Genomic DNA, 16587 nt, shown 5'->3' on the forward strand with positions numbered 1-16587 from the left:
TAGCGCTGAGAAGACTCATCTAAGGTTCTATTTCCATAGAATTTAGGGTGCCTGAGGAGATTAACTACTCTCTAAAACACTAGAAACAGTATAAAAGTAATTTATCATCATGTAATTATCTGTCATAGCTGAATTTAAGGGATGTTTTAGAAACAGCTCTTCAAAAACTTGTTATAAATTACATGTCTGTTTTCTACGTGTCTTAAAATGACTAGAACCAACTTGTGGGCAAGAACAGTGTTTTATACTTCTTTTGGCTCTCATTAAACATACCACGGTGCTAACTAACATTTTAAGGTTCACTTAATGCATTCGCACAGAACTGAAGCTAAAGAAGCTTCAGTTATAATTTTACATTCTTCTAACATCTGCCTAACCCATAAAAAAACTTCTTAAACACTTCAGATTTTCAGTGAAGTTTGAGGTCCCAGACGACAAGGTATTTGACTTTTATTTTCCCATCAGTTGCCACTTATAAGGTCACACTTAGCAATTCTAGTTTATTCTTCCCATAACATTTCCCTGCTTCAAGTCTGAGAGAGAACCTGCAAATGAACAGAAAACCCACCTTTTTAGACACATAAGGAGTTTTCTAAAACTAATCTGAAAGTTCTACTTCTGCTTTCCATATAGTAACCAGATTGTCCTTCTATTCATTATTCCACCAGAATACATCTTCACATTTCAAACTGGGTTACTCCCTTAAAATACTGGATTATGTTCTGGTAGTAAAAACAAGAATTGTGAATTCTATTTAATGTTTTTGCATTGGCTTTATGGCAATACTAGTTAAAACAACAGTTAATAGTTTTTTACATATTTAACAATTCAACAAATGCATGATTCTTTGAAGTTGTAAGTCAACTCTTCACTGGAGAAAATGTATGAAATTGCAGCAGTAATTTCTGAAATGAAGGATTGAAATTCCTCTCTCCAGCTTCCTTCAGTCCATCCCTACTCCACATGTTCCTGCTCTTGTCCTGGAATTAGCCACCGAATGCTCTCAGTTCGAATGGTAGCGTACATAATAAAACTAATTAAAAAGAATAAGGAAAATACAAGCAACCAGTCCACGCTTTTTATCAAAGTGCTGGGAAGAGGGCCTATTTGGTCAGCTGGAGCTACCACCACATTTTTCTTGGCTTCTATACCTGCAAGAGAAATCAGTTGTTTCAAATCAGACAGAAAACACACTCACTACAGATCTTTCTGAAGTACTGTGCATGGTACACAAAATTGACATGCAGTCTTAAACGCCACGCTAATATAGCTGAGATGGGTTTCACATGCCTGCCAGTGTGATTTGTAACTTGCCTTTCTCCCCACCACATCAAAGGAACAGGAATCCATGCAGCTGTTCTAAGCTAAAACACTAGAATCTCTGTGAGCTCATAAGGATATTGTAAGAGTTCTCTTTTGTTCTTTTTAATTTTTATTAATTTTTAGAGAGGAAGGGAGAGAGAGAGAGACGCATTGATTTGTTATTCCACTTACTTATGCATTCACTGGTTGCTACTTTATGTTTGCTGACCAGGGATCGAACCTGCAGCCTTCATGTAAGCAGGATGACACTCTAACCAAGTGAGCTACTGACTGGGGTCTTTGGTTCTCTTTTGAGACCAAAGTTCAACAAGTAATTAGTAAAACTACTCTCTGGAGACTACAGGTTTTCTGAGGTTAATGCTAAATTCATAATGCTTTTAATATTTTTTCTTTCTTTGTATTTTTTTGTCCTTATTTCAAAATGCTTTTCAATGAATTTACTAAAGCACTGTTAGCACAAATAACCATTGGGATCGGTGATTACCCATTTCATTTGTATCCTATGTTTTCTTAGAACTATGAACAAAATACCTCCCTCTCTCCATATCCATCTGAATGACAAGTTCTGAAATAACTAACCACCTGGTAACAAGCCTTCTTCTCCTGTGAGGTCACTTGGCTCCTTGTTCTGTAGTGTTAGATATAAGTAATTACATGCAATTTAATATATATGGAAGATATGTTATAATGTGTATTTATTTCCAAGGTGTGTACCTCAGGAAGAAGATGGGTGCTCAATATTGAGGTATTAAGGCCTTTGAGGAACAGACTTTCCTAATGAAATAAATTTCTTTTATAGACAATGCTCAAACTTTTACAGAGTAAAAAGTAAGGCCATCTGGTTTGGAAAATATTACGGAATTAAAATAGCATGTGCAAATGGATTAATAAATGGAATACTATACAGGAACAAAAAAAACATAACACGACCATACACAGCAATGAAGATGAATCCCATAGATCTAATGGTGCAAGAAATGACAAAGTTCAAAAACAGGTCACAGTAGTCTATGGCGTTGCAAGTCAAGAAGGTGGTCATCCTTGGAGAGGGCAGAGCAGTAATGCTCAAGAGTAATGCTGGTAGTGTTCTCTTTCTGGATCTGAGTAAAGGTGTTCACTTTGTGAAAATTCATCACCCAGTTCACTGTTTACTGATGGATATTTTTGTGTAAATATTATACTCAAATGAAAAATTGATTTTAGCCCTGGCTGCTATGGCTCAGTGGATTGAGCATCGGCCTGCGAGCCAAGTGTCGCTGGTTTGATTCCCAGTCAGGGCACATGACTAGGTTGCACGTCAGGTCCCCAGTTGGGGGCACGAGTGAGAGGCAACCACACAGTGATGTTTCTCTCCCTCTCTTTCTCCTTCCCCCCCCTCTAAAAATAAACAAATAAATAAATTTTTTTAAATTGATTTTAAAAGATATCTACAGGTGTATGATATGTGAATTCTATCTCCATCTGTCCATTTTTTTTTAAAAAGGTATCTTTAATCATGTTAAAATTACCTTTTCATGTTATGCTGACTGGGAGACATTTAACAGGCCATTAGAAGAGAAGTTTTACACCCCAAAGCAGCCTTGAATCCTCACTTAAGGATGAGAGCAGATTGGAACCCACAGAAGGCACCCCACCCCCTACCCCCCCCTCAATAAAATGTCTTCTTCTACAGCGTATTACTTCTACATACCTGTCTGGTTAAAAATGAAGATTTTCAGCGTCTCCAGTGTTCGGTCTGTGTGATTAAATCTAGCCATTGGTTTAGCTCCTTGAAATAACAAGATATTAGGAACAGCTACAGTGCCAAATCTTGTGGAAAGGCTATGAGAGGAAGCCAGAAAACCTGAATTAACAGGGGCTTTCTCACACAATCACCAAATGAGAATGGATGGCAATAAATGCAACAGGATCTGTTTCACGTGGAGGTTTTTGACATTTAAACTCTAGACTTGTAGTTGTCTCTTACCTCCTTCCCTATGGGTCATGGTTGGAGGCCTAAGTTCCTAACTGCCAGATGAAAAAATTCTAACTCACGGACAAAGCACACTGTGTCAATTTACTTGACAGAAGATATTTCAAACTCTCCAGAATGCCCACCTCCATCCCTCATAAAAAATTCAACTTAAGGTAAGCAATTAGTTTGATACATTGGCACTAAAGGAATCTAGAATCTAACAAACACACCAGGAAGTTCACAGCTAGGGCAGCATGACTGAGTAGTATGACCTGCGTGGTTGTATTGCACCTTTTCATAATACAGAGCAGTGGGTAGAGCTCTGAGTCCAAACACTCTGGGTTCAAGCCTCAGCTCTGCCACTGAACCAAGTAATCTGTGTAACCTGCAGATTACCTATTCTCTTTAAGCCTGTTTCCGCATTAGTAAACTAATATTAGATAATCAGGATTAATTTTTATATACATGCTGTAACTTAAATATTAACATGAGACAAACTCATGTCCCATGTCATCCATATAAGAACAAGTCTCCTTTATTCTCCATAATGAAGGCACCATACCAGACACTGGGAAGGATACGTGGAGATGAAGAAACAAAGCAGGTGATAAAAGCCTGCAGGGAATGGGTAGTGCAGTGGGGGTCACAGTACCAGACCCCAAACCAAAGGGTACGCAGGTGCTGGAGCCAGCCCTGCTGGCCTGGAGACAGTCCTGGACTGCCCTTCCCATTGATCTGTTATCTTAGGTCAGGCCACTTAGGTATTTCCCTGAAGCCCTTGTGAGAATTATTAATTTGTTGAACAATTCCTTCCTAAACAGTTTCAGGTAAACACTGGCAGTTACCTTACCCACACCCAAAGTCACTAGAGCACAAATTCATCAAGTTTTACTCCATTTTTACCACCAATCCACCATCATCCATACTTTCCATATCCATTCACACACCACACTGTTGTGACCTGCTAAGGAGCGTCTGCTTTAGAGGGTGAGGGCCACACGGTTTTTATCCCAGGCACAGCACTGAGGGGAAATGTGTAATCGCTGAACAGAGTTCTCAGGAACTTATCTTATTGAACATTTTAAAAAGACACAAAGTCCACTGAACAATATTAAAAATATAAAACAGGTAAATGTCATTTTAAAGGGCTAAATTAATTCATTAAATTAATTTATTAAGCCCTGGCTGGTGTGGCTCAGTGGACTGAGTGCCAGCCTGTGAACCAAAGGATCACTGGTTTGATTCCCAGTCAGGGCATGTGCCTGGACTGCATACTGGGTCCCCAGCTGGGGGTGTGTGGGAGGCAAGCACACATTGAAGTTTCTGTCCCTCTCTTTCTCTCTCCCTTCCCCTCCCTCTAAAAATGAATAAAATATATTTTTAAATTTAATTTATTGAATGTCTACTAAGGAATATTCATGCAAAAATACATGTAAGAATAGGAAAGGAAGAAAAGAAAAATCCTAAATAGATGCAGAACAGCGGTGCTGGGAGCTAGACTGTTGGGTGGGGCCTAAACTGCAGATGAAAGTCACAAAGGAAGATCCTATCTGTGATCTGATTCTGCTAATTCATTCTGGCTAGGACCCTAGAAAGTCCTCCGACCCCTCCGCTGCCATCAGGCAGAGCCACCTTTAAATCCCACCTCACAGAAGGAGTCCTCCCTCCTCAAAAGGGGCCTCCTCACTCAGTGACACTCCTCACTCACATTTGCCTTTCCCTTTGCAAAGCTCACACCCACCTCCTCTGCTTTTCACTTAACTAATTACCACCTCCAAATAACGGCCACTGCCATCCCAAAGCATGAGTCAGAAACCGGAAACCCGAGGAAGGGACGATACCTGCTATGCTGAGATGCATCCAGGGCCAAAAAGTGAAGAGCCGGGAATGCCCGCGGCAGAGCATTGAAATGAGGTGCCAAGCTGGCGGAAAAGCGGCACCAAGGGGTGTAAAACAGGACGAGCGTACAGTCGCTACCGTTGGGGTTTAGGAAATCCATAAGGTCCTGCGGTAAAAGAAACCAGTGTTAAGTCAGCGGTAAACGTACATCCTATGGAACAGGAAACACTGCTGCCTCCAGGGACAGGAGGCGGGAATAGGAGCAGGAGGGAGACTACAGTGGATCCCTTGAAACCTGGATTTTAACCATATGCATCCATCAATCAGAAAAGTACTATCAAATGACAAGGTATAAACTTTCCTCTAAGCTTTCTTAATATTACTGTGGAGCCATTTTAATATTTTTCATAATGTATCCACTCAAATACTAGGTACTCACAGGGTGTGGGCCACTGTCCCAACCTTTGAATTGTGCATCTCACACAATTTAATAGCATTATTAAAGCACTGTGATCTCGGGCCCAAACTATCATCTCAGTAGATCCAAGTCTGTACTAAGCAGTCAGATCATGTATTTGGCCAAAGGTTAGTTCAAGTCAAAAGTGCACCATCCCTGCCACCACCCTGACTCAGACTGCTTACCCTGCTCTCTCCTGGCCATGTGTTTGACGCCCGTCAGGCAAGTCCCACAGAGCTGAGGCACAGTGTGAGGCCAGGGCTGACCCTGCACAGGAAGGGGCTACGTGTGCTCAGCATACCACACGTGCCCTCATTTAAAAGAAGCAATCACAGCTCTCAGAGCTCAGACTTCTCTGTATTCATGCTACTACCTGACATAACTACCTGGCAGAAAACTATCAGTCTTCATCAGAGTATTCTCTTGGGAATCACTATTTATCCAACTAGCTGGAAAAGCATGGCTGGGTTTGAGATAATTGCCTCAGTCGTCACTCAAGAGTCAACACCGGATTCATACTCTTTGGAGAAAAAAAAAACTTTTCTTCATGATTACATACTTCCTAGGGGCACTACTAATCTAAACAATGCTAAAATACAGTTTTAGTGATTCAGGTTTTTTTTAATGATTCAGATTTTTTAAGTGGCTTCTGTTACGATTCTGATGTCCACTGGGATTTTTATCATGAGACTCGGTGGTGAGGCTACCCCAAGGATGACTAGGCTGAAGCTGCCGAAAAAGCATAATGGACACCAGTTATATCTCCTTCTTTTCCAACAAATGTCGCAGAGAGCCAAGTCCATTCTCACCCATGCAGCCACCGAACATTATGCTACTTACAATACAATCAAGATTACCACCCTCTTCCTGAAAGCTGGTAAAGAATCTTGAATCGTGACATCAATGTGCTGAAAGGGAGAAAAGCACTAAGTCATTTTGTCTTACCTGTGACATATTTAAAATTTTGAGGGTGAAATTTTCGAGTCCGGTGACGTTTCTCTCCTCGCAGTTGACCTTGGGGGATTTCTGGCTGTCCGTCTGATTGGAGTCCTCGGCGTGGGCGGGGTCTGCTTCCACCGCTTCCGGCTCCGTGTAATCCTCCTCTTCTCTATCCGGGAAGTGGGCTCCAGCATTGTCCAGAGAAAAGAGGCTCTCCCGGAGGTTGCACCCGGAGTCCTCGTTCCCTCCAGCCCCGCAGGTGCCACCGCCGGGCTCTGAGCTCAGTTTGTCCTCGGCTTCCCCGGGTACCACAGAGAGCATCGCCATGTGGTCGCCTTCGCTGTCCAGCCCCAGCACTGCCTCGGCCTCTTCTGACGTGTCCACGCCCATCGCGCCATGTGGAGGATCCTCTTCACTCGCGTACACAGCCCCGAGCTGGCAGGGGGGGGCAGGCTGCTCCCCTGACCATAAGTGACCACTTTCCTCTGCAACTAAAACATGCCAGCACGTTCAGTCTATTTGACTTCCAAATAAATAAACCCAAATAAGTACAGTTCTCCTCAAATATGAAATTTTCCCCTAAGAGAAAAAAAGCTATCCTTCCCATTAAACTGTCATAGGGTCCCCCATCATTCTCCAGGTTCTGAAGAAGGTCTCAAGGAGGTACTAGATTAATGAATGCCAAATAAATAAATGGACAAACCCTGGCCAGGTAGGTGAGCTGGTTAGCGCATCGTCCTGATACACCAAGGTTGTGTGTGTGTGTGTGTGTGTGTGTGTGTGTGTGTGTGTTAGGTCTCTCTCTTTGTGTGTGTGTGTGTGTGTGTGTGTGTGTGGTAGGTCTCTCTCTTTGTGTGTGTGTGTGTGTGTATGTGTGTGTGTGTGGTAGGTCGGCTGGTTAGCGCATCGTCCTGATACACCAAGGTTGTGGGACTCTCTCTCTCTCTTTTTCTGTGTGTGCGTGTGTGTGTGTGTGTGTGTGTATTGCCAGGTCTCCAGTTGGGGATGTGTGAGAGGCAACCGATCTATGTTTCTCTCGCACATCTTCCTCTCCTCACTTTCTCCCTCCCTTCCCCTCTTCTCTAAAAATAAATAAGTAAAAATGTTTCAAAATAAATTTTTAATAATCATTTTTAAAAGTCAAAAATAAATACATAAGTGGACAAATACATAGCTTCAAGCAAAACCCACTGCTTGCCATGTGAATTATAAGCAAACATATTCCAGTGCAGCCATCCAATTGTGAAAATATAATACAAACATTTTAACATTTCTTTTATGAGAATATCCAAGAAAATAATGATGGCTTTACAAAAGATTCTACTATGGCAAAGCATTGTTGCACACATTATAACAGTTCTGTGAGATGGGCAAGGACAAGGATTATTACTCCCCCTTAAAAGATGACCAAATGAGGCACAGAGAGGTTCAGAATCATGCCCAATGGCACACAGCTAGCAAGCAGTGGAGCCCAGTGGAGGAGCACCCAGCAGTGCAGAAGCAGCAGTGGGGAGAAAAGGAACTTTCCTCCCACTTTGGAGCCGCTCACTAGGGCCTTAGGTAAAATGCTCAAATAAGGGAAGAGTCCCAGGCAGACCTGATGTCCATTTAGTAATCTCCACTCACCCCCGTAACAAAGACTCCTGCCCTCCAGCTCTCATTCACTCAACAGCCACCAGACTCTGCCAGACTCTCAGACTGAAGGAAACATGAGCCCAGCTGTATTCCCACAAGCTCGCCATGTGGCTGGGGAGCCACCAGCATGTCACCAGATTATGAATGACCAACTAGCTTCAGAGTTGGGTAGGAGTCTGGGAGCTTCCTAAGGTACGCACATTGATAAAAAGAAGGCCTTCAAGAATATTCCCATAGAGATTGACAGGTTCATTCAGCAACTCAAAAACATGCTGCTTCTGGCTAAGATAAAGTAACAGGGACCAGACCCAAAAAGTCAAATACGAAACAACAGTTTCAGAAGACTTATTGTCAGGTAGCAAAGGACAGTGATCCCAAAAAACAGGCAAATGAGGAGAGCCCTACAATTGAAACAGCTTACTGCCTGAGGGAGTTCCCACTGGCGTGTGGGACAGGGGACACAGGCAGAGCCCAGCGGATTCACTGAGTTGAGGACATGGAACTGAGGGTCAGAGACCAAAGAAGCTAGAGTCTACAGGAGAGAATACTGAAGATGCAAGAGCGGCAGAGCATGGACTTCGGAGATCAGCAGAAGGGCCCCTCAAGTGTACTGGTCAGCACATGCATGTGACTAAACTATCCAAAGCCAGGGAAAGAACCAAAAGGATTAGAGGCAACAGTACCCAACACTCACATAGAGCTGGAAACTACCTGTACCCACCAGCTAGGCTGGAAAACTTTGTATTTCATGGGGCACTGGGCAGGTACACAAAAAGGACTCGCCTCAGTAGTGGAATACATTTAACCTTGGATTAAGTACAGCTCTGCTCCCATCTAACAAACTTTAAAACCAGGGATCGAATTGTTTTCAGCAGTTGAACTTTCAGAGGTTGACCTTAACTGTACCCCAGAACAAAATTCAGGAACATTTATAATAATACTAAAATATCCATCAAAGTTAATTCATCTCTAGCATCCAATCAATGATTTTCAGGCACACAAAGAAGCAGAAAAATGACCCATAATGATGAGAATAATCAACCAATTGAAACTGACCCAGAACTTGCACAAATGGCAGAATTATTAGACAAGGTCCCTGACCAGTGTGGCTCGGTTGGGTGTTCCACAAAGCAAAAGGTCACAAGTTCAATTCCTGATCAGGGTACAGGCCTGGGTTATGGATTCAGCCCCTGGTCAGGCGTGCAAGAGACACAACTGATTGATCTTTCTCACATCAATGTTCCCCTCTCTTACTTCCCTCCCTTCCCCTCTCTCTAAACATAAATAAATAAAATCTTTCTTAAAAAGAATTATTAGACAAGGATATTAAAACTAATTATAACATGAGTTCAAAAAGTTAAGTAAATACAGAGACATAAGATTTTTTTTTTTTAATTGTACTTCTAGTGATGACAACTACAATGTCTCAAATAAAAACTGCACTGGGTAGGATTAATGGCAGATTAACCATTGCAGAAGAAAAGGGTAGTAAGCCCTGACTGGCATGGCTCAGTGGATTGAGCACTGGCCTGCAAACCAAAGGGTCGCCCATTCGATTCCCAGTCAGGGCACATGGCTGGGTTGCGGGCCAGGTTCCAGTAGGGGCGCGTGAGAAGCAACTGCACATTAATGTTTCTCTCCCTTTCCTTCTCTCTCTCTTCCCCTCTAAAAATAAATAAATCTTTTTAAAAAAAAAGGAAAGAAAGAAAAGGGTAGTGAACTTGAAGGCATCCAATCCAAATAAGACATACAAGAACAAAAATTGTCCAAGAAAAGATTAAGAGCATCAGTGAGCTATGTGACAATTTCAAGTAGTCTAATGTACAGATAATTGGAGTATCTGAAAGAGAGTAAGGAGTCGGGGGACACACAGAAAGTATTTGAAAGAATAATAACCTTAAAATACTGGAAGGAAAAAAACCTAAAAAACCAGAAACCTAAAATTCTATACCTAGCAAAAATATCATTCAAAAAACAAAGGCAGCCCTGGCTGGTGTGGCTCAGTGGATTGAGTGCTAGCCTGCAAACCCAAGGTTCACCGGTTCAATTCCCAGTCAGGGCATGTGCCAGGTTGTGAGCCGGGTCCCCAGTTGGCGGCATGCAAGAGGCAACCATATTGTAATGGGTCATTTTTTACTCTTTTCCATTTTTTGCGTTTTACCCTAGTGGCAGGTTATTTCTTTTTTGCTCACGTAGCCTAGCAACCTTGAGGCCCCCCCTTTGCTAGCTGACCCTAGCTGTAGCCAAGGACATGAGAATAGTTCTGCGCCAAGTGTTTATCAGCTGAAGCTCCTTCTAAATTAGAAAGTGTGTGTATATGTAGTTTCTCACGCCTGTGTAGTTTTTTTGTTGTTATCTGGCTACCCCAAGGACATGAGTATAGTTCTTTTGCCTTTAAAAACCTTTTAGTCTGTAAGGCGGGGCGGCTCTCCCATCTTCTGCTTCTGAAAGTGGGAAGACCCGTCCCTGGCCAGGTAAATAAACGCCATAAATTTATTTCTAAATTGCCTCGTGTCCTCTTTGCTCGCAAATGCTCCATAACACATATATTGATATTTCTCTCCCTCTCTTTCTCCCTCTCTTCCCCACTCTCTAAAAATAGATAAATAAATAAAAATTTTAGGGCAAAATAAATATTTTTTCAGGCATATAAAAGATGAAAGAATTCACCACCAGCAGATCTCATGACAAGAATTTTAAATGAACTCCTTCAAGTAGAAGAAAAATGATAACAGATGGAAATCTGGATCCACACAAAAGAATGAAAAGCACCAGAAACAGTAACTACGTGGATAAATATATGCAATTCTTTCTGAAAGTCTAGCTCTGAAGGGGGAGAAGAAACACAGGGCAGTTGCTATGGACAGATAAGATGCTAAGGGAGGTTTCTGTTTTAGTTTTTAAGACAGAGGAGAAACTTAAGGATGTATGAAGCTGATGGGAAAGCATGTAAGAGGTGACAAAGCAGGAAATGAAGCCAGAGAGGCTAGAAATCTGGAGAAGAACAAAGGGGGCCAGGTTTGGGAGCCAACCCTACTCCCAAATGCCCCAGCTCTGCAGAGATCTGCTCTCTCTGAATCTAAACAGCATCTAAGGCCAGCAAGTAAATGGAGAACGCCAGTATCCTTCGAGAACCTCAGGAGAAAAAATATCAGGGTACAAATTAGAATCTGGTTCTCTCTGATAACCCTCATGAAAAAATGGATAGATGCCCCCTACAGAAAACCAAAAGGGAGCCTGAGTGATGCAGAGAGCTGACATTTTAAGTTCAGGAGTGTAGTTTTTCCCCTCCTGTGAAGATATTTAAGTAGACAGTATAGAGTAGGAAAAAAAATTCTTATGGCCTCAGGTGCCACTGTTTTCATTTAGGTATTGGAAAAAAGAAACCACTAAAAAATGACCTGCCATTTGAGAGCCATTGAACACTCCCATGGTAATGCATCTTTCAAAAAGAGATTGCTTCTTATCCTAAAAAAAGTTGATTGTAGCTTGATCTATGCATAAAGTGAAAATTATTGCATCACTGACAGCAAGGAAGTCTGGAAAACAAGGGTGGGGCACCACGTCACCTCTGCCAGGGAGCCCTAGCCTAGGTCAGCTCCTCCACACTGTTCAGTTTTCCTCAGAAGGCTCTCTACCAGCAGCAGGCTCTCTTTAGAGTGGCTTCTGTGGCAGGGGAGCCAAATGCGGGAGAACCAAAAACAGCCAGGGGTTGGAGCAGCAGCAACCCATACTTTCCACAGGAAATACTCAGTGTGCACACCTAACAAGAGAAGAAAACACCATTGAAACACAGGAATTCACAGGGCTACTGTGCAGATTAAATGAGAAAAGATATGTATGGTCCCTAGCACATAGAACTCCATAAAAAGCTGCAGTGATGATAGTGATGATGTTGATGCTATGACTGACATTTACAATTCAAAGAGATGGAAGGGCACCATAACTAAGTTCTATTAATTCCTCTGCTAAATATGTTCTGGATGCATCCACTTCTCCCACCCGCACTCGCACCTCTCAGCCCAGGCCACAGCCATCTCTCACCTGGACAACTGCTGTAGTCACCTAACCAGTCTCCATGGTTGGCCCTCTATCATCCCCTCCAGACCCTGCTCTTCATAGCAACCCAAGAGGAACTGAAAGTTAAAAATGAATCTAATCATGTCACTCCTCTGTTAAAACCTGTTCAACGGCCTCCCCTGCCCCTTGAATGAGTCTACATTCTGTAGCCTCTGTCCACATGCTCAACTAGTGTCAGCAGGCATTTCTGGCCCCTGATCATTCATGCTCTCCTCCACCTTCCTCAGAGCTGTGCTGAGGGCAGTTTTTCTGCCAGAAAAGCCCTCTACCCCCTCTTTTGGCTAGTCCAACTTCTTCAGATCTCACCCTAAACTTCACCTGTGTGAGGTGAACTTCGCCTTCTCTCACCCTCAGACCAGAGGAGCCTCCCATCACAACATCCAGTAATACCCTGGCAGTCCCCTTGAAGCATTTTCCACTCTTGTAATTTACTTAATTATTTGTAGTCCTTTAACACCTGCCTTCCCCATCAGACAGGAAGATGGGCCTGTCTCTCTGTCTGGCTCACCACTGTACCCTCAGTGCCCCACACAGTGTATGACATAGAAAGGACATGCAGTAAGAATCTGCTAGTTGACTAGTGAGAACAGGCCTGGGGGAATTGAAGCCAGAAGTTACCTCCCATTCCTTGACACCTTTATGGCGCTGCCACTCCAGCTGCTAGCGGTGTCCTTTGTAGAAAAGAAGCCTTGTAATCGGTTGGGGGGCTGGGTGAAAAAGGTGAAGGGATTGGAACCTACAAATTAGTCACAAAATGGTCCCAGGGATGTAGAGTACTGCACAGGGAATAGCCAATAATATTGTGATAACTATGCACAGTGCCAGGTGGGTACCTGAAATATCAGGGGGACCACTTAGTAAAGTATATGACTGTCTCACCACTATGCTGTACACCTGGAACTAATACAAAATAACTGAATGTAAAATGTAATTGAAAATTATTTTTAAATTAAAAATTTTTTTAAAGGCTTAGATTTTCAGCCACCCTGAAAAGAAACCAGCTGGTGAAGGTTCCTAGGTCTTCACACCATTCATGGCCCAGCCACGATGACCAGTGACCAGCCCCCAACACCCATGGCAGTTGTTACCCTCAGGTATACATGAATATGACCCTGACTACCAGGTAGACTCACCAAATGCAACAATAAGTCAGTCCCCTGAATCAGCCAAGAAACAGAAAGCACATCAACTTGGGCAATTTGAGGAAAGCTAAATTAAGGGACCACCACCACCACCACCACCATGTAGGCTGTGTGTAGAGAAAACAAAACCAACAGTAAGGAACTCCAGCACCAGTACAGCAGACAGCAAGACAGGCACCACTCACAGGTATTAAGAGGCCAGAGACAGAAACAGTCACAGAACCTTGAAACAGCAAGGATAGACTTCTAGAAACTGTGACTTTCAATGGAGGGACACAGCCAACCTGTGAAAACCCCTGACAGAGGGAGCTAAAGAGAATCAATACCCCACCTCTCTCTCCCCTCATTCCAACCCAGGGGAAGCCAGAAGGCGGAGAGACCATTGTTATTCCATACAGGGCAGCACCCAGAGCACAGAGCAGGATGGAGAAGGCTTGAGAAGGATCTGGGAGACAAACAGAAGATAGCCAGCACATGCTGTCCCCTCTCTGAGGCTAGGGGTTAAGTGTAGTGACAGAGGGGAGTACAAAGATTTCACTATGAAATCAGACAGACCTGGGCTTGAATCATGGCCCCTCAACTCTGGCTGTTTGATGTTGGCAAAAGTCTTATTGACGATGAATCTCAGCTTACTCATCTATAAAATGGCGATGATAGCAACATCTACTTCATAAGCATTTAAAGATTAAATAAGAGGCCCTGGCCAGGTAGCTCAGTTGATTACAGCATCGTCCTGATAGCCAAGGTTGCAGGTTCAATCCCTGGTCAGGGCACATACAAGAAGCAACCAATAAGCGCAGAAATAAGTGGTAACAACAAATTCATGTTGCTCTCTCTCCCCCTTCCTCTCTCTCTAAAATCAATAAATAAAAATTATTTTTATTTTAAAGATTTTATTTCTTTTAAGAAAGAGGGGGAGGGAGGGAGGAAGAGAAGGAGAGAAATATCAATGTGTGGTTACCTCTCAAACACCCCCAACTGGGGACCTGGCCCACAACCCAGGCACATGCCCTGACTGGGAATCAAACCAGAGACCCCTTGGTCCTCAGGCGGGCACTTAATCCACTAAGCCACACCAGCCAGGGCAAAAAATATATAAATAAAAATAAAGATTAAGTAAGATGATGTTTGTAAAGCAGTAACAGCAGCTGGCATATAGTGAGTGCTTTCATTAATGGTAATATGTTACTATTCCTCAGCCTTCTCCCCTGCTCAGCAAGCCTGCCGCCCTGCCTCTACCAGGCCACCCAGAGAAAGGGAAGACCTGCCTATTCCTGTTCACAATGACAAGCAAGGCCAAAGGGTGTGGACTTGAATACAACTGTGAGGAGTGTGGTGAAGGAGCAATGAGAGGAAGGCCCACACTCCTAGAACCAGCCAGGCCTCCAGGATAGCTGCACCCCCTCATCTGAGGGCCCTGAGAGCATGCCCTGGCAAGCAGCAGGTTACTGTGGGGGGAGTTGAATCCTCTCACCAGAGAACATGCTCATTGATTCTAGAGAGAGAGGAAGGGAGGAGAGTAGAGAGGGAGAGAAACAGATGTGAGAAACACCCTGGGTTGCCTCTAGTAGGCACCCGACTAGGGCTGAACCCATAACTCAGGCACGAGTCCCAACCAAGAATAAAACCCTCAAGCCTTCAGTCCACAGGAGGGCACCCAACCCACTGAGCCACACCCGACTCCAGCTAAGGCAAGAGTGGCCCTCTTAAGAAAGTGGTGATCCCTTCCCCGCTCTCTAAAAATAAATTAATTAAATCTTTAAAAAATAAATTAAAACAAAAAACAAAAAACACCACCCTGGCTGGTGTGGCTCAGTGGGTTAAGCGCCAGCCTGGGAACCAAAGGTCGCCTGTTGGATTCCTGATCAGGACACATGCCTGGGTTGCCGGCCAGGTGCCCAGTTGGGGGCGTGCGAGAGGCAGCCTGTTGATGTTTCTATCACACAGCGATGTTTCTCTCCCTGTCTTACTCCTTCCCTTCCCCTCTCGAAGGGAGGGAAGGAGGGAGTCGAGGTGGATGCAAAGTAAAGCGTGGGCTTTGCAAGTCAGAGAGACCGGCTCTGCCACTTTCCAAAAGTGCTAACTCAGGCCGATGACCTGGCCTCCCTGAGCTCAGGATCTTCATCTGTAAAACGGAGATACGAATGAAGCCTGGCCCACAGGGGCGGTGGGAGGACTAAATGAGATCAGGATGGGAAGCGCTAGCACAATCCCTGACTCCTAATAAGGGCGGCACAGACGCCAGCTATTCGTTATGATTACTACCATTAATAACAAAGCGCTTCGGTAAGCGCTAATACACGGTCACTCCCACCCGACAGTCGTCCGCTGCGGGGGACTAAACGTGAACCGGTCACACCGGGTCTCCCCGTCCCTCCGTCCCCCCACCGCGGACCACGCGCGGAGACCACCGCCAGGGAGAGATATCAGGACAACGAGAGGCGCGCGTTGCTGGCCTTCGTGCAGGTGAAAGACGGTCGCCCGGACAGTCCTCCAGTTGGCCCCGTCATTTCGCGAACCTCCACTTGCCACCCCACCCCAGGCCGCACTCACCCTCCTGGCAGAGGGCGCGAGGCCTCAGCACCCACAGCAGTGCCAGCCACCAGCCGAGGAGCCACATGGCGTAGGGCGGCGGCCAGGACCACCACCCAGGATGAGGAGCAACCAGCTCGCAGCAACGCGAGATGCGTTCCCAGCCGGAGGAAGGACGGGGTTGGGGGGGGGGGGGGGGCGGCGGCCCCGGGACGCCATCTTGGAAGCTGGCAGCCGCCCTGGGCGCCATCTTGGTGTTGGGCAGCTTGCTTCTGGTTTGCGGTCTCCGCAGTGGTTTCACGGCTCTTAAGGAGCCAAGCACCAGACATTTCAGGTCATCTCAACCTTTCCTGACCCCCAAATCCTGGGCGGGGTTCCAGCAAAGACTCGTGTCCCCCTTTTTTCATGGGCTAAGTGGGGCCTAGCTGCTGGCAGCACACACTGCCCCTGCTGGGTGCTTTAGTCTTGGGCCAGGAAGGCCCAGAGGCCTTCTTCCAGTGCCCCATCGCAAATGCTGTACCCGTGCACCCTACCTAGCGTTGCGGGCTAAAATACGGGATGCCCCGTGAAGTTTGAATTCCACAGAAATAACAAATAGGTTTTTACTGTAAGACGTAACAAAATTCAAATGTAACTGAGTGCCCCATAATTTTATTTGCTACATCTGGCAGTCCTAACCCTACCTG

The 16587-nt window shown here is 44.6% G+C and overlaps 1 protein-coding gene across 1 annotated transcript; it reads right to left on the reverse strand.

Moving 5' to 3' along the window:
* Positions 1 to 433: 433 nt before the first annotated feature.
* Positions 434 to 16076, reverse strand: TXNDC15 (thioredoxin domain containing 15). The gene is made up of 5 exons (XM_090288304.1): positions 15923 to 16076; positions 6519 to 7003; positions 5119 to 5282; positions 3014 to 3144; positions 434 to 1151 (listed from the first exon to the last, which is right to left on the reverse strand). The coding sequence occupies exons 1-5, from the start codon at positions 15987 to 15989 to the stop codon at positions 955 to 957; spliced, it is 1044 nt and encodes a 347-aa protein (XP_090144430.1). The 5' UTR covers positions 15990 to 16076; the 3' UTR covers positions 434 to 954.
* Positions 16077 to 16587: the final 511 nt, after the last annotated feature.

The sequence above is a fragment of the Furipterus horrens genome, unplaced genomic scaffold, assembly GCF_987537825.1.
Source record: "Furipterus horrens unplaced genomic scaffold, mFurHor1.1.pri manual_scaffold_10, whole genome shotgun sequence".
Classification (NCBI taxonomy): domain Eukaryota; kingdom Metazoa; phylum Chordata; class Mammalia; order Chiroptera; family Furipteridae; genus Furipterus; species Furipterus horrens.

Coding starts and splice junctions, on each gene's coding strand:
- TXNDC15 (XM_090288304.1), bottom strand. CDS start 15,989: ATGTGGCTCCTCGGCTGGTGGCTGGCACTGCTGTGGGTGCTGAGGCCT. Junction 7,004..15,922: donor TCGCGCCCTCTGCCAGGAGG/GTGAGTGCGGCC, acceptor GGCATGTTTTAG/TTGCAGAGGAAAGTGGTCAC. Junction 1,152..3,013: donor CTTCATTTTTAACCAGACAG/GTATGTAGAAGT, acceptor TTTCTCTTGCAG/GTATAGAAGCCAAGAAAAAT.